This window comes from Sinocyclocheilus anshuiensis, unplaced genomic scaffold (genome assembly GCF_001515605.1).
Source record: "Sinocyclocheilus anshuiensis isolate Anshui unplaced genomic scaffold, SAMN03320099.WGS_v1.1 scaffold29, whole genome shotgun sequence".
NCBI classification, from domain to species: domain Eukaryota; kingdom Metazoa; phylum Chordata; class Actinopteri; order Cypriniformes; family Cyprinidae; genus Sinocyclocheilus; species Sinocyclocheilus anshuiensis.
In genome coordinates, this window is record NW_015539835.1 from 852,334 (window position 1) to 879,476 (window position 27,143).

Below are 27,143 nucleotides of genomic sequence, written 5' to 3' on the forward strand. Positions count from 1 at the left end.
AATGTATTTTACAACAATACAAAGAGCAATGTGTAACATTTTACCCGATTTTGTCCTACACTTATTAACTTTTATTTGTTTCCTACTAAATAATGTCGTTTCACTAAATGTTTAGTTTAGTTTAATGTTTTTATAAAATTATTGTGCACACATGCTTTTTCTAGAATAACTTTTGCTGCTGAATTATCCACTAACCTAGTTTATAATAGTATTTTTTGTCATAGATTATGATTATATATGGTTTCATTTGTTATTTTTCATTAGAATTAAGTTGTCTATATTTAGCAGATTGTGTTTAACACAAACAAGAGTGATGATCAGGTGAACCCACAGAAGTATAAAAATTCTACATTGATTTAAAAAAAAAAAAATGCGCCGGTATCGGATCAGATCGGAATTGGCCGATACTCCGAATTTTTGGTATCGGATCGGTTCTGAAAAAATGGTATCGTTGCATCCCTAATCTTAATTTCTCTTTCAAAGATGAATAAAACTCTTTTGGGTTTGGAACAACATGTGGGTGAGTAAATGTTGACAGAAAAATTTTCATTTTTGGGTGAACTATCCGTAAGTCTGATTGCTTAGAAAAGTGAACCCACACCTCTCCTCAACCAGCCACACGATTTGTGTCATTCATACTCATGGCCACAATTATTGTGGTAAGTGTACCCAAGTATAGGTAAGATTTTAAGTACCTTGTTCAGAAAGGCTGTGGCTACAAGTGAATAATACACTAATAAAACCACTCTGAACTGCCTCAAAGACAAACAGAGACGGTGAGTTATACAACCAACACATATGCCAATACATCTAAAGCTGGGCCATGTCATATTAAACCTTCAGTGGTTCATTAAAACACTCCTTCTTCAAGGGCTTCAAGAATGAGCAGCAAAGACATAAAAGCTAATATATTAAACCATGACGAAAATCCCCTGACATATTCTGTCTCAGGCTTTTAATAATATTAACTTTCTGTGTACACACTATAAAAATGAGCATTTTCATCTTCAGATCAAAGATCCACTTACAAATGTTCTCTGTATGCTGACTGGATCCTTGTATACTCTACTAATGCAATGTTTGATGAACAGAGCATTATTTAAAATAGACACTATCAGACAAATTGCTATTTTATCATTTCCAGTCAACAATCCACAAATTTTAAGGCTATTATCTCCTATTCTATGTCACATTCTTTCATAGCATAATTACAGAGTAAATGTGGCATCCGATTCAGCAAAATCTTTCCCATGAAATCAGGCCTTACTAAGCTACACACACATACTTCTGCTGCCAAAGTCATCTGAGCTTTCAGTCTGAAACTCAATCAGCTCATTTTAATTATATTTATCATTACATGTTTACCATGGTTCAGCACAGACTTGGATCTATAGATAGGTTCTTGAACTAATTCACTCTCATTGCTCTATTCTCAATAAAGATGTAACCTCAAGGCACAGGCAAATCTAAAGGTCTGTTCATCATGACTGTTCTACATAACAGCAGGATTCAGTCAAGCCCCGAAGCATAATGAGCTGACCCTGGACAGACAATATGCTAAGAGCATTGGTGAGATTTTGGTACAAACCCCTGAACCACAGCTCACTTAAGATAAAGGCCCTGACAGACCCCAGCCAGGCTTCTCAGGCTGTTTTAGACCATGATGCTAACAGACTGTACTATAACTATGTAATAACATATGTTTCATTATAAGGGCTGTATAATGTCAGAGAAAACTGACAATGTTACATTACGATATTTTGTTCACAACATAAAAAAAGCACTTAAACCTGAATAGCTATATTTGCAAGAAATTAATCATTCTAGGGCAATTGTGTTGGGGCGTGCATCTTTTTATTCTGAAACTATTAATAAGCAGCAAATTAGAAGTTTATTGAGGAAAATGTAATAATAATAAGTAACCATGTTTAATGGCGAATCATTCTTTTAGGGCTGAACGATTTGGGAAAAACGTGACCAATTTGGGTTTTTACACTTGTGGATACTCTCACACACACAGCCCTGGCCTCAAGACTATAAAGAGCTTTTGGAGTAAGTAGGCCATAAAGACACCCTTCTCAATGCTGCTGAAATTAAGACTGTGGACCAACTGAAACCAACACAGAGAGAGAAAGAAACCGAGATGCACACGGACACAGCAAGCTCCAGACCAGGAAGGGCTTCAGTGTAACCTCTAAAACCCAACAAAACAAAGGTGTGGCATGAGCCAATCCTAAATGCGTAACAATCACCTACATATACAACAGAGAGCGAGAACAAAAGCAGCACATAACCTAACCCAAAATGGGCCTGACCGGCTGGATGTTTCACAGAGGAGAGGCAACAACACTGTTAGTTACATGAGGTCAAAAAAGGAGTGCACAACTTTCTGTCAATGATCAATTAGCAAGATTTCATTATTGATTCAAATGTACACAAAAAGACTGAAGCCTTTCTACATTGTGAAGTGTACAAGAGTGCCCACAAATGCATTTCAAATTGAGGTAATTCAAGAAAATGTCAGTGATGTGTACCTTATGTCTTTGAGGCCCATCCACACAAAGCACAATGACTATAACAAAAACTATATTAGCATCCACACCATCTGATGAAAACGTTGTTTCTGCACACTGCAGTTACGTCATCTGCAACTTTAAATGCTCAAGCTCTTTAAAGTCACGTGGGTTGTGACTGTCCATGCTTTTGTCATTCATCAACTGATATCATTACTTATAGCTATGGTTCGGACTTCCCTGTTCTCATGAAATTAGAATGCTTATTAACACTTTATAGTTATAGTTAATGTTATAGTAACCAGTGTTGGGAAGGTTACTTTGGAAATGTAATAGGTTACAGATTACAAGTTACCCTACTTAAAATGTAATAAGTAGTGTAACTTTTCAATTACTTTATTAAAGTAATGTAACTGATTACATTTGATTACTTTTTGATTACTTTTCAAAATTTCTAATGTTTTCAACTGTTAATCATTTTCAAACATAAACCAGGCAGGGTTAACCTTACAGTAGTACTCAACAGTCAACACTGATTCCTGTCAGACTTTCGAAATCCTTCATCACTTGAATTAAGATTATAATTTAAATTTTAAAGGAGACATTGGATGCAAAATTCACTTTTACATGATTTACATGGTTTTAATTTTGTTTAATAACAAAATGTATGGTTTGCATCCACACAACCACCCTATAAATTAAATAAGTATTTGTTAGATACTAGGCGTAAATTATATAGAATTAGTAAATGTGATGCATCTGTTGTACCAGTACAACAACAAAAATTGTTAATTGTTTATTAGTTATTTTGTTTCCTTCAATGCACTGTTAATTAATTTATCCAATGATAAAAATCCATTCACTCCTTTTTTTTTAATGCCCAAAAACCTAAACATTCACAATTACCAAGCCGTTTTAATTTTCTGAGCAGTATGATGTCATATTTGCTCAGGCCCCTCCCACGACCGCTGACTTACTGTCCCGTATTAGCATATTTTTGCCCTCAGCCAGTTGTACGAAGTCCATCATTCTCTCCATGCTCGAGCAGCTGTAGCGACAATGTCTTGTAAGCGATGCAGGTGTTTTGTGGTTTTGTGATGTAGAAGAACATAAGTGTTCATTTTTTCCCGACATCAGACCCACTGAGGACGTAGTGCATTAATTTTGCTTTTGATGGTAATGCACCACCGAATACACCTAAATTCATTTATGTCTGCGCAAGTAATTTTACTCCAGACTGCTTTCTGAATGAGGGACAATTTAAGGCATGTTTTGTTAAAAAGTTAAAACTGAAGGATAGATCATAAGCATGTTCTAAACTCCTGAAACATTGGTGTTTCATATTTTAGAGCTGTCACTGCAATTTATGAAAGAAATCAATTAAATCTTTATGTGGGAGTGTGTGTGAAAAAAATCAGATGTAACCCCCTTTGTAATCCTTACTTTCATAAGTAACTGTAATTTAATTACACATTTTTTCTTAGTAACTGTAATTGATTACAATTACTTTTATTTTGTAATTAAATTACGTAATTCCGTTACATGTAACTAGTTACTTCCCAACACTGATAGTAACTATAATGTTATAGTAAATGGCCCTCAAGTGTGATGTCCACTACACAGTAAAGAGACATGTTTTTTAAGGGTTTAAGACACAGGACGCAGGTTTATATTCAACCGAAAGGAAAAATTAAACTACATTTAACTTGACACAGTGTCTTAAAAACAACAAAGGTGCAAGACTTTAGCATCACAAATCATCCTAGAACACAATAAACAAAAACCTATATGGATTATGCATAATGACTGAAAACAATAACAGGAAAGTCAGTCGTTTTCTTGACATTTGTTGTTAAAGTACAAAAGTGCTGCTTTTTTGGTAGAAGTGATGCTTATCAGAGAGAGTTTACTGTGCAGACAGTCTAACACAACTAGCTGATAGCGATCTAAAAACCTTGCAGAGAAGTAGTGTCTCTAAATTCATCCCCAGTAGCATTAGAGCTAAAAGTGTTAAAGCTAACACAAAAAATAGGGAACAAAAAAAAACGAGTAAAACTCTAATTGACCAAGTTGAACATCTGGAAGCATCCCAACTTTTAACACATGATATGAATCTAAACCTAGTTTGATATTAATCAGTAAAAAGTCCATGACTGTTTGCCAGAACCACTATGCAGAGGAAGTGAAACAGATCGTTGCTGCTTGTTTGGTTTCCTGTTTTGAGATCGATTTTGACTGTGAATGGCAGCATGTTATGTAACAGGTCAAACAAATCTCAAGTATAGCCTTGCAAGTAACACATATTGACAGATATCCGCTCTATAAATTACAGATCCTACCTACATATTTCATATGTAATAAAATGGACAAAAAACAAAGGCTTCAAATGTAACCTTTTAGCAAAATGCAGATATAGTAGTAATTCAAACATTTTGAAGGGAAGATTAAACCAGTTTCCTAAGGTTTGCCATTTCACATTCCCTTCAGGATTCACAGTCAAGAGATCTAAAAGACCTTTATTAGACCTCAGTAACTCTGAGACTTGACTCCGAACAGAACACATGACTCATTTTCCTACGTAAATCACCTGACCTCCTCTGGCAAGTTCTTTACTGCGGTTTACATTTGGTTATAAATTTAAGTTGCAATTTGAGCACATTGTTGAGCCCTGGTTGTGTCTATAACAGGGCACAAACTACATAGCCCCAAACGGTATTTTCTATATTATTTGCATTAAGCATTTTCTAGATTGATTTATATAGTTTTGTACTGTACTTCAAGTTGCCCTTCAACATTTGTGAATGTCATTTCTTTAGATATCAAACCAAGTGGCTTCTGTTGTTTTCTAAGAAATAACACTTTTCTGAGCCATTTTAGCTGGTGTTTTGTTTATTTTTAGTGGATGTATGAAGTCAGTTCTCATCAAATCCACACATTCCATCCACGTCCATAGCAGAGCAAGCACAGGTGTTGTTCACATTAAGTATAAACATCATCCACAAAGTAAGCATCCCGATAACTTTTGTCTTTATTATGAATGGTACATCATTTCAAGTGTGCTTATACAGGTTTTTTTTTTTTTTTAGTGGCACTTGTTATGATATTCTGTTATCTAATGCAATATTCAGAATTTTTTTGGTGTGGCTATCCAAATGGGTTTCGCTGTATCCACCTGATTTATTTGTGCGTTATGCTGCATGATGTTGCAAGTTGGTATTAATTATCATAATTTATATTATCATAACCAGGAACACACTGGTTTGTAGCTCAGATAGTTTTACTGTTTAATGCACTTTGTTATTTTTCTAGTTATTAATAAATAATAAATCAGAAGTCTCACACATTCATAGAAAATAGCTTACTTCTGCTTTGCAAAATATGATGGACAGTACAGAATCTCCCTTACAAAGTTATAGGCCTAGCTTGTTTGGTCTTGCATTGTTTTTATGAGATGTGTGTGGAAAATCCAAACAGCTGGGTTCACACATCTTGAATGATGCAGTGGTTAAGAATACAGTGAACCTTTGAACAGGTCATAAGCACCCAGCAACTATCTGAAAAACATCTATAAAGCCTTTTTTTGTGTATTTGCACAAATTTCAAACCTAAAAACAAACCTATACACAAACTGTATTAGTCATTTTTAACTCATTAAGAACATAATAATTGATTTAATAAAGACACTTGCCAAGGAAAGGAAAAAGTTCATTCTTCTTAAAAGGATAGTTAACCTAAAATTGAAAGTTCTGCCATTATTTCCTCGCCCTCATGTGGTGCCACAACTCACATAATTTTGTTTCTCCAGTAGAGCACAAAATGGGATATTAGGCAGAATGAAAATGAAAAGTGACTGGGAGTGCCTAATATTGTCTTTTGTGCTCCACAAAAGAAAGAAAGTGATACAGGTTTTGAATGACATCAGGATGAGTAAATGACGACAGAATGTTTGTTTTTGGGTAAACTATACCTACTAAGCCACTTCATAAAGACATTCATTAATACATGTCTAGTAACTAAAAAACCAATGAAGAACAAAGATCATTGTAAGTGTCATTAGATATTATGCTTAAATATGATACTATATTTACCTTTTTTCCTGTTGAGCCAGTCTTCGAGAGGCAGGATCGCCCAAGAGAGAGGTAGCCCCCAATGACCACTATCTCCTCTGCAGCAGGGTAACGCTTTTTAATCAGGGTTCCCAGATGGGCATAAGGGGCCTGTGGTGTGCTCTGAGATTCATTGACAACTTCTGGGGTCTCAGCAGGGCCAGACTGGGCCTCGGGCCTCCGTTTCGGAACGACTGTAAATGTATTTCCTTTGTGCCTCTGTACCGCAGGGCTCAGGACAGGCGGCGTGGGCTCCACGACTATATCATCGATGTTTGTGATAGGCAGCTTATCATCCGGAGATGGGACTGGTTTGACGGGTGAGCCAATTGAGGGTGGAGAAGCTGGGGCAGGAGAGGTGGGTGTGGCAGGTGGGGTATGTTGCGGAGACGCTGTTTTGGCTTCTATGGTCACCTTTTCTGTAAGCTTTGGTGTGGAGGGTGTGAAAGAAGCAGGTGAGGGGGTTGGCACTGCGGGCTCTAAAGCTGCCACACCCACCAGGGGTTGTGGGGATGGGGGGGAAAGGACAGGGCTGGATGGGGCGGTGCTGCCAGGTGACGAAATGGCCGCTCGACTCTTGGGAATGACGGTGAAGGAATTGCGAGACTGGAGTCGCAAGTTGGCGAGTGCACGGGCCTGTAGATCACCGGCCGGAAGAAGAGAAAGATCCGGGTGAGGGGACGGGCGGATCTCAAAACTGGGCGATAAAGGGGGTGATGTGGGGCTAGGAGTACAGTCGGCACGGGCACGGTGGCTCTCTGGAGAGCATGGCACCTTGGCTTTGGAGGCCCCATCTGTGCTGTCCCAGTCCCGTTCTCTAACAGGCTTGGATGGAGACCTCTCAGTGTCCTCCTTGGGATACACAGTGACACTTCGTCCCCCACTCCCCTCGAAACGTCTCCGTGCAGAAGATACTAGCTGAGGGGATCCAGAAACGGGTGAACTGCTCTCTGAGCCACTAGGAGAGGTGTGATGATTGCTCATGGAAGACTGGACATTTTGGAAGACCTTACTGTGTGAAGAACCGGCTTGCGGAGATACTGGGCATTTTGGCACCACATCTGGCTTGGGTCTGGAGCTTGGCCTGATAGGACTGGAATCCAAGTCCAGGAGGTTTTCCGTGCTGCGTGACTTGGGCTGCAGCTTGCCATAATTCCTGTCAAATTTCTGTAGCATGCGACTCACCCTGCCTTGCCCCTCCAGCGGGGAGGAAGCCGGTCGTCCCAGCGTGCTGAGGTTCTCCTCGCTTTTACTAAGTGCAGTATCGTAAATGACCACTTCCTTCGCGCGTATCTCAGTAACCGGACTACCTCTTCGGTCCAACAGGTCATTGAGAGAGCTATATCCGCTCACCGTGCCGTTCTGCTGCAGTTTCGATGCATGTTTCAAACCACATCCTTCCGAAAAGTACTCCGGGTCGGATTCAATGATAATGATATTCTCAGCGCGTATAGTCCGTATCCCGGGAACGCTGCCGTATAACTCGAGGATGTGCTGAACAGGTCGCGCGGCGTTCTCTTGGCTCTGACGCTTCTTGCGTTCTTTTTCCAGTTTAATGAATGGGTTTTCCTGCAGCGGACCCAAGCTCTCTTGCAATACCAGGCTCTCCTGCGCTCTGTTGTCTTTCGCCGTTCTCTCCTCCGTGCGGCTCGGGTCCGCGGATGGCCAGTGCTCTTTTGTTTTCACCGGTGACAGATCCGGGCTTTTGGTCGCGCGCTTGGCAGCGGTAATGGTAGAGTTCATGCTAGAATGTGCGCCGGTGATATCATCCTTGCATTTGCTGCCCGATACCTCGCCGTTAAGTCGAGATGCGACGGACTCGGCACCTGCTCCACCTCCCTTCGCCTTTCTCCGCTCAAGGATCTCGCGTTTCCAGGCCGGCATCCTCGGGCTCTCCTGCCCTGGCTCTTGGCGAAGAACGCGAAGATCCCCGCCCGACATTATGGGAGAAACAGGTTTTATAGGGATACGTGTGAAACCAAATAATCTCTCGCTGTACCTGCAGCGCAGCGCCTCTTCTTACTCGTACTCGTGCATCATTGCAGCCTCAACAATGTATCCTGCATGATGATGATGTGCCAGTCTACCGACACGACCCCGCCCTCGGAAAGTGACGTCAGATTTTCGTCTCAGGGTGGACACCTCATTTGGTCATTTTGACTTGAGGCACACCTTTTGTTTCAACATATGCCCCGCCCCCTACTTTCTACTATTGTGAAAATTAAAGCGAGCCCTGTCAGTCAAACACAGCGAGTCCCGCCCATTTCATATCTTTAACCCTTTCATTACTTAGGAATGGTTTATGTCAGGGGTCACCGAGTTTGGTGACCTCTGGTTTATGTTATGAATTGGCAAAACAGCGAGCTGTTTGGAGCAAGATCACAGGAAGCAAAAAATTAAATATTCATTTCTTGTGTGCTTGTGCACACTTGGCAAATAAAAAATAATTCTGCATTTAATAAATTATCTAGCCTATTTTAAATGTTGTATTATAATAATATAGATAATATGTAAATTGAAATAAATTTTACATAATGGTTTCATAAGAAATAAAATGTAAGAAAACTTAATTACATTTTAAAAAATTTGGTGCAGCTACTATATTTGTCACTGTCATAATCCAGTTTTAATCCGAAAAAAATGAAATGAAAATGAAAATAAATATAACAAAAATAAATAAATATAAGTGCAAATACATATGATTATAGCAGGCCTACTGTGTTTCGAATGCAACAAATACTGTGGTGACTGACACGATCAAAAACAGTATGTTTGATCAAGGAATTTGAATAAAAGGTAGAATAATGCCATGTGATGGTGTGGTACAACTACTGTCCTCGTCACTCTCATAATCCAGTTTTAATCAGATGAATTAAAGGGCACAGAAATAAAGATTATAGCAAGACATCATAAGTACAGAGCGTCAAGTTATTTATAGACTTTAGCCTGTAGCCTATTATGCACCTGGGCATTCTGTAAATTTAGATAACCTCATAATCAGGGAGGGACAACAGGAAAAAAAAAAAGTTCATTTAAGATATGGGTGTACGACCTTTAGTACAGTTGTTGCCATTTACAGCCACAATGGAATGCATGTCCACTTAGACATTTCATTATTTCAAAAATTTCTAAACGTGTTCAAGGAAATTATGTTATGCTATCATAAACCAAGCGCAAAGTCCAAAAATAACATGGCTTATTGTTAACAGTAACACAGCCTTGCTAACAGAAAATAAAGAAATGTTTTCTGTTTCTAATATCTTTTATATATTTATATATAAGTAATAGGAAGGTTGTTTACTAGATGTTCTTTATCCTTTTGGTTTATTATTATATTAATATTATCCTTTTGATTTAATCTTATATATTTAATATAGATGTCATTTATACCTTTAGTTTAAGATAGGATATTGTTTTCACTTTAACAGTTAATTTTAATTAGAGCTTATTTCTCTTTAGAAGTTATATATTTTAGAAAACATTTTTCACTACATCCGTAAGGGTAATAAATCTGAAACTAGCTGCTCTTTAGTGATATAATTGCAACCCAAACATCATAAAAACTATTTGTAAATGTATACTTAATTAAATTGAATGGTTTGTCCTGAGTGGAGCTCCTATAATGAGACGAATAAGAAATAGCAGGTTTAATTAAAACTGTAGTGCAATCTAGTGATTATTATAGGACGTACATTTTTTTTTTTTTTTTTTTACACATCAGCTTACTTTGAATTTTCCTCTCAAAAACATCAAACATCTTACTAACTTTTCTAAATAAATAAATACATTTAGGTCACTTCAAGGCATGGTCATAACAAACCAAGGAAGATCAAGAGTGTTGAATGTTGATGGTTTATTTACAACTGTACAAATAACAATAAAAGGTAATAACACAGGTAAAGCAACATTATTGACAGTATTCAGAAAAAATCAAGACGAAATATCTCAAAGCACTTAAAGACTATAATAATGATCAAAATCAGCACATTTTATAAACACTGTTTATGATGCCATGGTCACATGCTTGAACCATTTGAATACAAAAAAAAAAAGTTCACAATGATGTTGCAGTTCACAACGATTCACTCCTGGTTTGAATGACACCTGCAGGAGTCCTTTTCATTCACGTAAGTCCACTGGCATGTGTGCAGATGGTTTGTCCTTTAATTGACACGACAAGCACGAATCATGAGCAGCTGCAGAAGGATGAAAAGTGGGGAAACGATAAGCCCGAACCACAAATCACTTGCCTGGTCCTGTTCGGCCAATTTCTGGCATAGCAGCACCTCACACACCAGCTTGAGGCTGAGCACTGTCAGCACCCACAGCAAGCGCAGCACTGCCAGCCGCTTTTCTCCTTCTTGATAGAGGCGGATGGATACAATAGCTGTGAAGTAAGTGCTGAGGCCATCAGCAGCAAACAAGGGTGAGAAGACAAGCCACCAGCTCATCTTTAGAGTCTGCTTGTCCACGTCCATGTGTAGGGCCACCAGCACGCTGAAGACCAGCAGCGCGCCCAAGTGGAGGAACAGCTCGAACGTGGCAAAGCCCAGCCATTGCACCAGCTCTCGCAGGGAGAACAGCATTATTAATGGGACACCACTTAGTGTTGTTTACTGGGGAGACTAAGATCAAAACACTAGCCTAAGAAACTGGGAGTGAAGAGAAGCATTTAATGGGTATTCAAGTCTATGAAAAATTCTCCACTGAGGAGTGTTTCACTATTTTGGCAGCATCATGCTCTTTCTGAGATGGACCAGGTCCACCTTCTGACTTCTGATGCATTTGACTCTCTGTCAAAACCTGGAAAAGGAAGAAAAAGACCTCATTATCAAGACCAAAAACAATGCAACTACAGTTCAAGTTTGGAAATCATTGTATGGTACAATTGTACACTGATGAAGTCGCATTGTCCAGAAACATGGTTGACTGTATTCTGTGACCATATGATTAACATTTAAATCAATACAGACGTCAGTAAAGCTCATTTCACTATCCCCAACATCATATCTATTGTATCTTAATATGCATCATAATCCAGGTTAACACTGTGCAGATAAACATGTTATTAGTCAATTGCCGTCCATCATTTTGCGGAATTGAACGTGTAAGTTAAGTGTAAACAAGCGAGCCGTCAGTTAGCATATGATGACGAGTACTAAATGTGCCAATAGTTTACTGAAAAAATAAATTTTTACCTGACAGATATCGTTCGCAGTGATGGTTGAAGACAAATATATTACCGCAAGCTACATTTTTAAAGGGCCACTAATGAACGGGTGGGTTGACAGCGGTGGATAAGCAGCTGTAATGAAAACATTACACAAGCTAGCTGAGATGAGCTATTTACCTTCCAACAGTAGCCCGGGGAAATATCGCGAGATCTTCTTCTTCTTCTTCTTCTTATATCTTTCCGGCAGTGTAGACGCTACTGGGCGTATTACTGCCATCCCTCGCGAGATCTCAAATTCGAGTCGAGAGAAATATCGTGAGATCCTTATTTTCTACGGAGGCCGAGAGGCAAAAAGAGTAATGAAATCACAGAAAAGGGTTACGCGCCAGAATGACTACTAGCATGAAACTGAGGAATGATACAATGGGCGGGGCTTATCTGTCCCAGGCTCTTTTAGTTAGGCACTCATTATAAACATACATTTTCATATTTCTAACTCTGTATGTTCTGTTCTCTGGCTGAATAGGTTCTATGAAGCATCATTCAAGTTCACCGCTAAAAAAAAAAAAAAAAAAAACTTAGACAGCGCTATCACGTGGTCCCTGTTACTTTACTCCGCGCTGTTTAGGGTTGCTCGTGTGATTTGATGATAAAGATTGAACATTATATAAAGCTTGCAGGAAGATGTTTTTATTTATATCTCAGGAACAAGAGCATGACATTTAAATATTTACCAAATAATACTTTAAACCGTATTGAAATTTGATTGTAGGTAGATGAAGAATTTGCCTTCCTGAGCCACCAAGCGCCTCCTGGAGGAATACGAGTTTCGTCGAAGACAGCTTGCAACATTTTCCTCTGAATGAAATGCACGTGCGTTTGAGGTTTGAGGAGCAACACTTTAGTTGGCAAGATCTCTGTCATTTACGGTTTCCCATTAGCGGTGACTAAGCACGAAGTAAGTTCTTCTCAGTTGTATAATTTCACATGCCGTCTGTCATCTATGAAATGCTTGAATTATTATGCCTTTTACAAGCTTCAGGTTTCTGTAACATTTACATTATACAGTATTATGCAGTGTTAAGGACGATCACTATTAGCTAAGAGAAACCTGTCAACAAATGTTTCGTATCAGTATCGTTAGAGATGTTAGACCAAGAGTGTAATGTAAGTACTGCTCCTTAAAGTTTTTGAAACGATTGTTTAGCCTAACTGTTTCATGATTATTGACATTTCAGCACTTATGGGAAATTAGTCATGAGTTGACCTAATGAAATATGCATGCTTATTAAGGTCTCCTGCTTAACCATTATATTGTTTAATTTACATAAATCCATTATTAGTGTACTTTTTACACTCACTGGTGTCAGATTGGTGCTACGTAGTTTACATCCAAACTCCAAAACACTTAAAAAGTATACCATGTACTGTACATATCATTTTTGTTTGAGTAGGTAATTGATTGACCGTATATAATTTTTATGTGCAAAAGAAGATTTACCTTGATTTAAATATGGTTTCTTAAACAGGTGAAGAATTAATGTTTCTTGTCTGCAAAGAGAGAATTTCTGCATGCTTGCGTCTGTTGTATGGCTATAATACGAATCAAGTTTTTAATTGATTTTTCCCAAAATTAATAGTTTATTGTCATTATCATTATTTTTTAATAATGTAAAAGTCTAAATAAAAATAATGATTTAATAATTTTAGGCTTTAATAATTATTATTTTATAATTATTTTTTAAAAGATGTCTAAATGTATTAAAAATTATTAGTTTCACTTCCAGAAAATAAAATATTAAATATAGTGATATTTTATTTTATTGTATTTTTTTTTACGCAAGAGAAAAATCTACTCAGTTTCACATATGAGACCTGAAAACAAGCCTTAACATGCTTTATATTGCAGTTTTGCTTTTCAGGTGAATTTATTGTGTTTTAGGGATTTTTTTTTTCTTCTGGGGCCGTATGTATCAAGCTTCTCAAAGTGCCATTTTAGTCTTAAGTGCTGAGAATTCATTAAAGGGATAGTTCACCCAAAAATGAAAATTTGATGTTTATCTGCTTACCCCCAGGGCATCCAAGATGTAGGTGAGTTTGTTTCTTCAGTAGAACACAAACTGAGATTTTTAACTCAAACCGTTGCAATCTGTCAGTCCTATAATGGAAGTGAATGGGAATCACGGCTTTGAGAGAAATGAAACATACACAAACAAAACCAAATTAAAACCTGTGGCTCGTGATGATACATTGATGTGTAAAGACACGAAATGATCGGTCTGTGCAAGTAACTGAACAGTATTTATATTCTTCTTCTTCAGCCGGCGCGTGAGGTGTCTTCTTCTTCTTGCTTTACGGCGGATCGCAGACTTATAAGTGCATTACCGCCACCTATCTCTCCAATGGACCATTGACACTCTATCTACAATCTCAATTAGGAGTGTCAATGGTCTAGGGGCTTGTGATGGCGCTGAGGAGACAGAGACATGCGCAAATCTTTCAGGAGAGGAAGAATGTTCTTGAAATGTTTGACAACGAGCAGTTAATAAAAGTTACATTTCCTCAGTTATTCAAACAGAAACGAGCAAAGAATATTTACATGACCAAAAAACATCATAACTGACTTCAGTCTAGCGCGAGTATAATGCTCTTTAAAAACACTCCCGTTATAATCAGTGAAGCTACCTACACTGTATCAATAACTGACTATCGTCTACCGGCACAACCCTAAATTGAAGGTTGTGATGACGTTGAAGGTTGTCCTTTCCCCTATTAGGAATTTAACCATTCAATGTGACTTTATCTGAGAATAATCTTAATTAAGGAAATCTATTCAGTGATTGGTCCATGCGTATTTCGTCATCCAAAATCCCGTTTGTGGCACAGCAAAATGTCGTGAATCAACTCTAAGACTGACACTTAAGATTTAGCCCTACACTTCGCTTAAATTACCAGTGAGATGCTTGATAACTAACTTTTAAGCGCAGCTTTGAGACAAGAATTTTTTTACACTTAAGTCAGTTCTTAGCAGCGTTCTTGAGAGTAATTCTCAGAGGCTTGATAAATACGGGCCTTGGTAAATAAGACTGGGAAAGAAACTGATTAATATATTTTTTTTTCTGTAGCGTATGTAGCTATGATTCATAATTCTGCAGTTACATAGATTGTGTCAGTAAGTGTTTGTCTTCCATTTGAATCTACAGGACAATGACACAGCCAACAGACTCTGTTCTACACAGCGGTTACTTTCACCCCACTCTCCGATACTGGCAGACCTGTGCTTCAGACCTTAGACCAGATAACCTAATTTATCCTGTCTTCATTACGTAATGTCTTCTCTATATATACATTTTTTTTTTTTTTTTTTTTGGATGATGGTATCAGGATGTTCAGGAGTTATGTTATTGTTTAAAGTTTCTATTTGTCAGTTTGTATGTTTGAATTATTATGTCTCTCTCTCTAACTGATTTTAACAGTGACAGTCCTGATGCAGTGGAACCAATTGCAAGTCTACCTGGTCAAACAAGGTATCCTTCTTCACTGTCAACAAACATATTCTCTCATCTTAGACGTTTTTAGTTTACAGTGTTACTTCCTGTTTTGTGTCCATTCAGTCTAATTGAGTACTACTACTTCTGTAACTATCTGTTACCATAGTTACAATTATTTAATGGATTACTAATGGAGTTTAATGTGTATAAGACTTGACTGTTATGATCTGTTTAAATCATTTAAAAGAAAATTGGCACTGTACAAAATAATGTTTTTTTTGTTGTTGTTGTTGTTGTTGTTGTTTTTTTAACAAAGTATCAAGAGGTCTTTAACCTTTAGAAAGTGTTGTTTGTCCAGCTCAGGACATCAGACTCTATTATAAAAATTTGGCACATAGTGGGAATACTGTTTAAAATACACATTAAATAAACATAGGAATTAAATAAATATACAAATTAGGTTAAAGGCTCTAATAAAATTAAAATGTACCAGAATTTTAACTTAAATTAAGCTGTCACTCGATAGGGGGTAGCTAGTTTGGGACCAGAGGTTGATTTGTAGTTATTGATAAACTTATGTTTTTATATATACAGTACAATGTATATCCCATTAATTCATTCATATATTAGTTTAATCATTTCTTTTTCAGTTGTCTTAATTTTGATGATTTGAATAAGGTTTGCACTACAAACAGTAAGAGACTATAGGGAAGACTATGGACAATATGTGAACATTTTTTAAATGTTCAAGATGTGTATGATTGATATAACAAAGATGGAGTATGCATGTCAAGTTTGGGCTGGTGGTCTGAGATAAGATTCAGGCAGGGTGGAGCTGGAGCTAGCCAACAAAGCACAGAGATAAACCAAGGATCCGTTTATTCTGGGTAGTTTAGTCCCCTTTGCATTGCATTAGTGGTCAGTGTGAGGTCTGGTTATTTTGTCATGTACTGTAATATAGATTGTGAAATACTATCATTATTGCATACTTTTTTAAAACTTACTACTATGTGAAACAATGCACATTATGCAGCAATTACCATTTAGTAATAAACAACAATATGCATTAAAATGTGTTTAAAAAATGTATTAACTATTGGCAGTCTGATCAAATAATTTGCTAAATTGTGACTTGCATCAAAGACCATGTATACAAAAATGGTTCATCCATATTACTGTGAATAGGAAAAACTGCAACGCCCAATATGGCAGCTCTAGTAAAGGATGTCCCATTTTCTATCTAAGTCATCATGTCATCGCAGCTGCTATTAGAAGAAAACGGGTAATATCCTGAAATTTGTGCTTAGGAATGCAAATAGCCCTGGTGTATCATATATAGAAATAAGAAATGGCAATGTTTTGTTAAGATGTCTTAGTCAAGATATGACGTATGATGTTTTTTGTGTCTATTTCAGATATGGTGTTAATAAGATAGAGGGTTTACTTCGTCCCCTTGTGGATAAAGGCCTGAAGTGTGTGCTGATTTTTGGAGTTCCTAAAAAAGTTGCGAAGGTCGGTGAGAAGTTAAATGATTTCAAAATATTGCTGTCAATAATTTAAGTCATAGTATGTAATGAAGATGTGATTAAATCATCAAAATAGATAATCAAATAGACATTATAAAAAGTATCTTTAGAAAGAAATATTTTATTTGATTCAATATAGAATTTATTATTTACATTTTAGACGACAATGCCCATGATTTTTTTATTTTGTTCAGAAGCTGCATCTGAATCGGTATTTAGATATAGTTACAGACCGTAAATTACAGCATAGATGTAGCATGAATGCATTTACACTGGAATTACAATTTCATAAATAATGTAGTGAGATTAGTGGGGTTTAAATGGGTATTAAAGGGATAGTTCATCCAAAAATTAAATTCTGTTGGCATTTACTCTTGTCTTTTCAGACCTGTATAACTTTCTTCTGTGGACCATAAACGATCATTTGAGAAATGTCTCAGTATTTTTTATTTATTTTTTTCATACAATGAAAGTCAATGGTAACCAAAACAATTTGGCTACCAACATTCTTCAAAATATCTTCACATTTCTAACCGGCATGCATTTCGCTGTGATTAATGGTTCTGCACAGATTTTACTTATGTCAAACGAGCCTTATGTCAAACGCGGGTACAGCACACTTATATATTTTCCATAGTGAAATGCAGCATGCATTTGAGGGATGCTGTGATGCTGTTAACTCAGTGAGAGTGAAATAGTGTCTTCCCCTCCACTCCGCAGCATTTTTCAAAACTGGTGAGAACTAACAGAGGGAAACATGACCCTTTGAATGTATTAATAATTTTAATGGGGATGCATTTTTTTCAGAACGAGACCGATACTTTCATTTTTGGTACTCGCCGATACCGATACCTGTGTTTTTTACAGCATTTTAATTTTTTTTTAAATATTGGGTACAGAAACAAAATAATAATAATAGTATGAATCATGTTAGTTGGCTTCATTTATCAAACAGATATTTCCTTCAGTTATTTACACAATTATACCTGTTAAAATGTATTGTAGTAGCTTTTGTTACTTTCACTGTTCATTTTAATGGTGCATTAGAGCAGCTCAATACTGTAATCATAAGAAGTTTTCCTAAAATAATGCAGGGAACCACTCGTTATACATTATACGAGTACGTGCGTACAATTTTGGTGATGTAATTTGCGTCAGACGAACTATGCGGACCCTCGTGTAGGAGTAAAAAGTATACTTTGGCCTTTAAAGCAAGCTAAACATGCGCAGCGCGCACACGTTTGTATTAGTGCAGAATGAGAGAGACACTTATAGCCTAGCGCATTTCACACAGTCTGCTAATTTCATTTTTGCTTTAAATAAAGTTGTGTAAGCTTGACGTTTAAAATAAATGTTGTTTATAGTGATTGCCCCTATCATTTTTGTTTGTTTTATATTTACGATTTAGTTTTAATCCAAGTACTTGCTTTTAACATATCCGACCGAACTTCAGACTTTCCAGTGATGTCTGAGATATTCACTCAACAAGCTCGCGCATCTGTGCCGCCGCGCGCTCAATCCACTCAGCGCGCTCTGGTTATCAGCTTGCGCACATCCACTATACAGGTGTGAATATTGAATGTTTAACATTATATTAATTACTTACGTTGTGTGGTATCGGCTTTTGGTATCGGGGCATTTTTATGAGTACGAGTACAAGTACAGGAGCGCAGTATCGGGCCCGATACCAGTATCGGTATCGGTGCATCCCTAAATTTTAATGTAATTTTTTCCATAACTAATTAAATGAATGAACTAAATCATTAAATTAGCACATTCAGTTGACAGCCCTTGATTAAATGTTGTTTTCTTATCTTCTTGTTTGTTTTCTCAGGATGAGAGCGGCTCTGGGGCAGACACAGATGACACACCTGCAGTGCTGGCTGTGAAGAAACTGAGGAGCACATTCCCTGATCTTGTGTTGGCCTGTGATGTGTGCCTTTGCCCCTACACCTCTCATGGCCACTGTGGTTAGTTTCAGTACTGGATCTGTTTACATAATTTTTAATTTTTTTACATTTTTTATTGAAATTTCAGATACTGATAAACAAGTAATTATTTTCATATTATGGCTCACAACCAAAAAATTAATATTAAAATTCTGTTCTATTTTGTCACAGTAAATGAAAATTAAAACATTAAAAACTAAAATACATCAGGTGAATTTAGGCATAAAAACAATGTACAGTATGAAAAAATATATATTAATTTTAAGATTTTCTAAAAATACATTTAAACTGTTATTAAATTATTATTATTAAGGGAATGTTTGATCATGGCAAAGGCAATCTAAATGTAAAAATAGGAGAAATTAACATTAATAATTTAAATATTCAATATCAACTGATAAAAAAAATCTTTAATATTGGCTGATAACAATATGCTACTGATATTGTGCAAATCTAAACAAATAGTACTTCTGACAAAACACTTAAAATGTCCTTTCACATGAGATGAAGACTCCCTATAATGGTGGCTGCCATGTTGAGATCACATGACCATCTGAACACTACTTGATTATAATTTCTTTTTTTCATTTGCAATGACATTTTTAAGCATTACTTAAGCATGATGCTGCATCCATGCCGATAGGTGTCAGTATGAAGCCCAAGACCACTGTTGTAACTACCAGTGAAACAGCAAATGACACCTTTAAACATAAACAAATAATGAATAATTAGTGTATGAGTTGTGACTTTCTCTGTGGCACCTTTAAGGAATCCTGCGTGAAGATGGCAGCTTGGATAATGCTGCAAGCTGTTTGAGGTTGGCTGAAGTAGCTCTGGCTTATGCTCGAGCAGGTTTGTCCTAAATTCGATATATCTGTAGCCAATTACACATAGTATGTGCATTTTTGAATAATAGTTCTACAGAAGCCATCTTTCTCACATTAGGTCACACTTTTTCTCCCCCCAGGCTGCCATATTATCGCTCCTTCAGATATGATGGATGGACGAATTGCAGCCATTAAGCAAGCACTAATCGCAAATGATTTTGGCAACAAGGTTGAGAGAAATCACACTTCTGGGAGCAAACAATAGAGTTAAATCAAATAACAGCAGAGACTGACTCAATCTCTTTTTCCTTTCTTAGGTGTCAGTGCTGAGCTACAGTGCTAAATTTGCCTCTTGCTACTATGGGCCATTCAGGTAGTGTACTTCTAATGATTCCCTTTAGAGTACAATAGTGGACCTTCTTAGTAGTTTTTATAAACTTACAGGTAATGAAAACACCAGGATGAGTTTATTCTTTGTAAACCAAATTTTCTCTTTACTTTACATTTGAAGAGATGCTGCTCAATCTAAACCTGCTTTTGGAGACAGACGATGTTATCAGCTTCCCCCGGGTGCCCGAGGACTAGCACTGCGGGCCTGTGTAAGAGAATATCACTGAAATGAAATTGACAAACACCGTTTTCTTTCCAGTGTTAACACATTTCCTTTGAAACATGATCTTGTTGAAAGGTCCCTTTAAACATGTAATCTGAACTACTATAATAGTACTGATGTAGCAATCTAGGACCCTACATTTTGACTGCAGAAATGGGCACTTTGACTAGACCTGTGGCATTTTTTCTATTGTATGGGATGCTCCAAGTGAAGTATTAGAATATATGGTTTTGATTCTTTGCTGGTAGGACCGGGATGTGAAAGAAGGTGCTGACATGCTGATGGTGAAACCTGGATTACCATACCTTGATATTGTGAGAGAGGTTAAGAATAAGGTATTAACTTTTTTGCCACTTCATCATATATTCAGATAATATTTTCTTCATGCTCAGAAAATCTTTGTAGAAAATACATTGTAGAAATTTAAAGCAGTGCCAAAAAGTATTTGGACACTTTGGATATTCCACCCAAAAATAAAAATACTCTTATCATTTACTCACCATCATGCCAAGATGTATATGACTTTTTTCTGTAGATGAACACAAACAAAGATTTCAAAAACCACACAAAGCAAACAAGACTTCCACGTCACTCGTCTCATACAAGCTTCAGAAAGCATTTATGTCACACTTCACAATGTGCTGATGTTTACATCAATCATGAACTCATGAGCCTGCGTATGACCGTTGACCTGAAGCAGTGCTTTATAGTTAAAAGTGTTAAAAATATGAGTATCGTTTTGCTTTGGAAGACTGACTGATTCATCAACTGGGGTCGCATGGATTATGGTCATGTTTGTTTTGTGTGGTTTTTGAATCATCATCTTTGGAGATCCCTTATACTGATTTTTTATTTTTGGTTGTAAAATGCATTCTTAAACGTGTGAGTGTCTGCACTCTGCAAGTCATCTCATCTGAATCAGGAGAGACATGCACAGATCAAGCATGTTTTAAAAGCAAAAACAGTTCTAAACAAATATGTCTGAATTTTAATGTTAGAGGACAAAAGGGGATAGACGTTTTCACTGGAGGAAGTGTTATTAGCGTATTATGGACTAATGATAATTTTTTTTGTTACAAACATGCAGCTTTTCACTTTACAAGACATCAGTTGTTGGACTGGAGTTGTGACAGTTAATCAGCTATTTGGATTCTCATTTCTCTAAATCTCTTCTGATGAAGAAACAAACATATTTAAATCTTTAATGGCCTGATGGAAATACATTTTCAGCAAATTTTCATTTTTGGCTGAACTATTTCTTTAAGAATTGAAGAAATTCAATTCATTTAAAATGCCAGGAAAGTATGTTGGAGAAGATTGGAACTGAACTCTTCCGAGCAGTAGCCCTCCAAAAGCAAAGTGTTTCAAAGCACCCCAAACAATTTGCAGCAAAAACTAAACGATGTAATTCATAAAGTGAGTCTAATGTTTCTGCTAATCTTAATACCTTTGTATTCTCTGATTCCCATCAGCACCCTACTCATCCGCTGGCGGTGTACAATGTATCAGGCGAGTTTGCCATGTTGTGGCATGGAGCTGAAGCTGGAGCTTTTGACCTGCGCACTGCAGTTATGGAGGCTATGACTGCCTTCCGTCGAGCAGGTGAGAAGGAGGACATGGAAGATAAAGTACATTTTTGTTAATCTGTTGAGGCCATGTTCTCCTAAATTGTATAAATATAAAGATTGTAGTGCTTTTGGGCAAGACCTTGGTGTCTTTTAAATCTTCTTTTTTAATGCCTCAAAAATGGATGATATTTCATCACACTATTTTCTTTCTTTCAGGAGCTGACATCATTATCACCTACTACACTCCACAATTGCTCACATGGTTAACAGAGTAATTGGGTAATTGGATAAAAGCAAATGTACTGTCTCACCCAGAGAGTGAAAATGGAATTAGAAATAAATCTAAGCAGATATTACTACAAAAATCTACAACTTTTTTCCAGGATTTTTTTATTTGATTTATATATTTAGTTATAAACATATTCAGTCAGCTTTAGTTTTTCTAGTTCTTAAATTTTGGCAAGCTTTAGTTTTTTTTTACAGATGTTAAATTGGTCATTTATTTCCTAAATGTGTTTGAGTACATCACAGATTTGTTGTCATTTTAATGTGCATCTATAACACTGAAAATAGACCTTAGGTTTGTAATTACAGATGTTTAGTTTTCAAATTAATTAACATTTGACAGCGTGTTCCAGTTCCTGCCAATATCCAGCAACTTCGCACAGCCATTGAAGAGGAGTGGACCAACATTCCACAGGCCACAATCAACAACCTGATCAACTCTATGCGAAGGAGATGTGTTGCACTGCGTGAGGCAAATGGTGGTCACACCAGATACCGACTGGTTTTCGGACCCCCCCAGACCCCCCAATACAGTAAAACTGCACATTTTAGAGTGGCCTTTTATTGTGGCCAGCCTAAGGCACACCTGTGCAATAATCATGCTGTCTAATCAGCATCTTGATATGCCACACCTGTGAGGTGGATGGATTATCTCTGCAAAGGAGAAGTGCTCACTAACACAGATTTAGACAGATTTGTGAACAATATTTGAGAGAAATAGGCCTTTTGTGTACATAGAAAAAGTCTTAGATCTTTTAGTTCAGCTCATGAAAAATGGGGGCAAAAACAAAAGTGTTGCGTTTATAATTTTGTTCCGTATATGTTCTGTTGGCATCTCCATTTTAAGCATTACATGTAGTGCATCTGCAAAATGTTTATCTGTTTATAACCAAAAAGATGGGAATAAAGCTAGAGTCATGGTAAACATTATTTGTTTATTATAGGTTCATGTGGGAACATTGTCTCTTATTGACCACTCAGCTTTGTATTATGCTTTTTGTACTGAACAGGTTTCAGAAATGCCCGTCCCCTACATAGAGTTTACAGGCAATTCATCATTGATGTCAGTATATGAAAAATATTGGAAATATGGATTTATATCAAGCGTAAGCGTTAGTTCTGGCAGGTCACGTTAGTCAAGCTCGCATCAGCTGACTCTCAGCTGATCCCCATCTACCTATGGGAATACGACACCTATCTAAGCATTCATATATAAGGTCCCTCAGTGTTATCAGCAGTTTTCGCATTGCTCAATAGCTAATTACCCTCCTCCATCCGCAACTCCTCCTCTGTCAGTCAGGATTCAGCCTTCTGATTCTCCTTTGAATCAGACTAATTCTAAATGTGTACATTATATTTTTTAACTTTAATGATATCTGCAATACATTCATGTTGGTTCTGTTCTGTTTACCCTGGGTGGGGGGTTATCGCTGCTCTCCCTGCTCTTATCCATGCTAGGCTGCATGGATGCGCAGGGAGTTCTTGCCCAGAACAGAACCATACCGCCAATCCAAACTATGCTAATTGTCAGTCATCTTTGACGATAGTGGTCCTGTCAGAACAAGCGTTTTAATTCCTAACAGAGTTTTAAAAAGTGCTGCTTATATAGGAACCACACTGAGTGAGGAAGGGTGACTTGGCAGAGGTGCCCTCGAGACTGACCAAGCTTGCTGTTCTGCAGAAGAAAAGAATTTAAAAGTACCTAAAATCTTATCTGAATACCTTTTAACTATTTGTAAAGTAATGTCCATATATTACTTACTGTTAGCATGTCACCCTGTGTTTGTGGCTCTTTTTGAGGATGTAATACATGAAGCCAACCTCTCAGCCAGATAAGAAAGCCCTGAGAGCACATAAATAATACTTCACATTGCTAAACACGTAAGCAACTGTGTGCTCATACTAGCACTACTACATCTACATTTAATAGAGAAAGAAGCACGGATAGAACTGTTGCATTAAAGTAAGAGTTCTAGATCTTTTAATCCTGACTACACTAAATAAATAAATAAACAAACAAAAACTCGGTATGCACTGGTTTCCTGTTGGAATATGTTGGAAGGATATTATACAATCTTAAGGACGATACAATAAGTTTTAGTGAGGTTTTGATATATATGACACATCTATTAGGACTTAAACAACCAAAAATAATTACAGGGCTTTGGGCTTTTTTTCCATTACCTTACAGATCCTGTTCATGTAAAGTGATATGACCAGTGTCAGTTTTCTTATCCATGTATGTTCTGACTGAGACATTAACATAAATGTTTTAATCAAAATCCAATAAAATTCTTAGTAGTTTGTTTACATATTCATTAAATGCACACCTTAATTATCATGCGTACATAATTTAATTCAAAATCAAAATTCTGTATTTAATCATTAAGCCGAAAAATAATTACACAGCTAAAGAGCTAATTTTAGGGTTAAACTTACCTCTCATAATCAGTCATAGTAACATAGCTGACTCAGTCTCATCCAAATGGATCCTCTAATAATCTACTGTACCTGAGACATCCTACAAAACACCAGACGTAAACATCTTCTGTGATCGACTATGTTGACCTGGGCTATTCCAGCACGTATCGAATCGACGTTCGATTAATGTGGACTAGGGATTGTGCTACTGCTAGTCGTCTAAGCGGAGCTGAAACAAATCGAGCATGATATATTTTCCTTAGATATAAACTTGCTACGTATTCCACAGGTTGTGGCCTTTGGCAGGTAATGTATAATTTAATTAAACATTTATCTGAAATATACTTTAGCAAAGCTTCCCCATATTTGTTTATCCTGGGCTTTGGTAATGAGCTTAGCTTATGCTATTAGCTGCTTTAGCTACTAACAAAAAATAACTGCTAGAAAATAGCATTTAATATATCTTATTTTATAAATCTGCTCTGATTTGGACGTTCTATGTTAGTCATACAAATAATAATGATAATAAATAAGACAACCTTGGTTTGTTTGGTAACCCAGAATTTCTGTATAACTGCATGCCTACAAAAAGTACAGTTATTTATTTATACCCAAGTTATATTTCATGATCAAACTTTACATTTTGATATTTAGTTTGATGTCTAAATTGACTAAATTATAAGTTTGAGCTTTAGTATGAATGCTGTTTTTTTTCCCCCTTAAAAAATACTGACAAAACGATATAGATTTATTCCATCATATCAGCTAAGGGTATGCATACCATGCTCATTTATTTTTATGTGTAAAGAAAGTATCCTGTATGTGCTGAAAGCTCTTAGATTAATTGATTCAGATCAGTAAAAATCAATATACAGATTCCAAAGTGATGGCTTAAGATATTTTGTAAATATGATACTTTTCTAGTTTCCATTTACACTTTTTACATTTACTTAAAAAAAAAAAAAAAAAAAAAACTCTAAAAATAAACATCTGGGTGGAGAAGGAGAGATTGTGTTACTCATAATTTATAGCTGTCAGATCTTAAATTAGAATAGAGAAATGAGAGGGGTGAGCCACACTTTTTACCCACTATAGTGGATGGACTTACAGGTAGGCTATTCTTGAAAGATAGTTATTTATTTATTATCAAGTCAACCATTAAATGCCACCATTTGGTGGATTTATTTTTAAATATTCCCCTAAAACAACATTGTACTGCTGTCTTCAGTAGGAAACAATAGTGATCAATAGGTAAAGTAGCTTGTTTAATAAATTGTTTAATTAGTAAACGTTTTTATGTAACAGACAACCTTTCACAAGTGAGAAACATGCATTATTTTATTGTTAACACCTAAAATACTGTTAGACATAACCCAAAACAAATATGTAAATTTCTGACTATTTAGATGTATTCATCAGGTCACTTGTGTCGGTAGTATTTTAGTAATTAGTCATTTTCAGTTGCAAATGCAACCACTGTATTGGTATTGTTATTTAACTTGGTTTAACCATGATGACCATCTTTGTGTCATGGTGCACAATAAATTTGGGTTATACAGTTCTTCATGAAAACATCAGTATCTCATCTCACAACTCCGTCCTAGCTCATTGATCTCTATAGGAAACGTGGTATATGGACATATATAAACATTTTGAGCATTCTTGTTTCTTAGAACAACAGTCCAAATGTAATGATCAAGATTGCTCAAAGCTCCACTGGGAAGGGTTCAGATTTGTCCAAAATAATAATTAAACATAATTGCATTTCAGTTATTTTAAATAAATTATGCATATCCTGCATTGTGTTTTTAATTGTTGTAGCCTAATGATTATGTAGTTATTATGTAAGAAACTGCTTCTGTATAAGGCATGTTCACTCTTGTAGTTCGGGTTCGTTTTGCATTCATACTTACATTTTTTAAAACTGACAGAACCGAAAGATACAAAACAAAAGGCATAAGGATAAGGTCACAGCCTGATTGGACAGCTTTGATGACATATTTTGTGACAGAACTTACCAAACATCCAAAACCATGCTGTGTGCTGGGTTAATTTGCTTATTGTATGTGTACATAAGGCAGCATTTTTACCAGGAATTCCTCTGTTGCACACACCAAAAATCTGCTGCAAGGAGACGGCAGTTCTGACACCTGTACTGAAATGTAACACGTTTTTGTTTATTTAGACTTCTTCTTTAGTCTATGTTACTTTCATATTTCAGTCGAACTGCACCAGTGTTCATTTCGAAGTGGACTGAGACCGATTGTGGGCCTTGATCCAATTATTTGGTGAATGAACCGCACTTACAGAGCAATCACACCAGAGTACATTTCAACCTAACCAAACCTGCCAAGTGTAAACAAACCCTCAGTTATTTATTATCTTAAAAAAACAAATTCTAAACATTTGCCAAACTAAGTGAATAAGACAAGATGTCTAGACTTATGTGTCCAGGAAACACTTGAATCGGCAAAAGCCAGTTTGGCAGGATCGGAGGATTTAAAGGGGTCATATGACGTTGCTAAAAAGAACATTGTTGTTTATTTGATGTAATGCAATGTGTTTATGCTGTTTAAGGTTAAAAAAACACATTATTTTCCATATAATGTACATTATTGTTTCTCCTCTATGCCCCGCCTTTCTGAAACACGTAGATGTTTACAAAGCTCAT

General features: G+C 36.6%; 4 protein-coding genes and 1 long non-coding RNA gene across 6 annotated transcripts in view; 2 read left to right on the plus strand and 3 right to left on the minus strand.

Moving 5' to 3' along the window:
• tprn (taperin) overlaps positions 1 to 8,748 on the minus strand; it is a 28,172-nt gene extending 19,424 nt beyond the window's left edge. Inside the window, exon 1 of the mRNA XM_016480604.1 lies at positions 6,602 to 8,748. Coding sequence (XP_016336090.1) covers positions 6,602 to 8,560 — 1,959 coding nt within the window. The 5' untranslated portion in view covers positions 8,561 to 8,748. The remainder of the gene's footprint in view (positions 1 to 6,601) is intronic.
• A 1,726-nt stretch (positions 8,749 to 10,474) lies between these two features.
• Positions 10,475 to 12,005, minus strand: tmem203 (transmembrane protein 203). Of its 2 annotated transcripts, none has more exons than XM_016480637.1 (2): positions 11,970 to 12,005; positions 10,475 to 11,422 (listed from the first exon to the last, which is right to left on the minus strand). In XM_016480637.1, the coding sequence occupies exon 2, from the start codon at positions 11,203 to 11,205 to the stop codon at positions 10,783 to 10,785; it is 423 nt and encodes a 140-aa protein (XP_016336123.1). In that variant the 5' UTR covers positions 11,206 to 11,422; positions 11,970 to 12,005; the 3' UTR covers positions 10,475 to 10,782. The 2 variants fall into 2 exon arrangements, with proteins under 2 accessions (XP_016336123.1, XP_016336122.1); XM_016480636.1 differs by lacking the exon at positions 11,970 to 12,005 and adding an exon at positions 11,818 to 11,960.
• A 585-nt stretch (positions 12,006 to 12,590) lies between these two features.
• On the plus strand, positions 12,591 to 22,430 carry alad (aminolevulinate dehydratase). The gene is made up of 12 exons (XM_016480638.1): positions 12,591 to 12,750; positions 14,996 to 15,118; positions 15,269 to 15,319; positions 16,699 to 16,795; positions 18,644 to 18,779; positions 19,527 to 19,610; positions 19,726 to 19,814; positions 19,903 to 19,958; positions 20,097 to 20,184; positions 20,447 to 20,533; positions 21,671 to 21,800; positions 21,983 to 22,430. Exons 2-12 carry the CDS (start codon positions 15,000 to 15,002, stop codon positions 22,039 to 22,041), a joined length of 996 nt encoding a protein of 331 aa, XP_016336124.1. The 5' UTR covers positions 12,591 to 12,750; positions 14,996 to 14,999; the 3' UTR covers positions 22,042 to 22,430.
• Positions 22,431 to 23,551: 1,121 nt separating this feature from the next.
• Positions 23,552 to 24,588, minus strand: LOC107684386 (uncharacterized). The gene is made up of 3 exons (XR_001633848.1): positions 24,491 to 24,588; positions 23,814 to 23,894; positions 23,552 to 23,726 (listed from the first exon to the last, which is right to left on the minus strand). It is a non-coding gene; the product is annotated as an uncharacterized LOC107684386 (long non-coding RNA).
• Positions 24,589 to 24,631: 43 nt separating this feature from the next.
• fbxw5 (F-box and WD repeat domain containing 5) overlaps positions 24,632 to 27,143 on the plus strand; it is a 13,525-nt gene continuing 11,013 nt past the window's right edge. The window contains exon 1 of the mRNA XM_016480605.1: positions 24,632 to 24,778. The gene's annotated coding sequence lies outside the window, so the exon portion shown is untranslated. The remainder of the gene's footprint in view (positions 24,779 to 27,143) is intronic.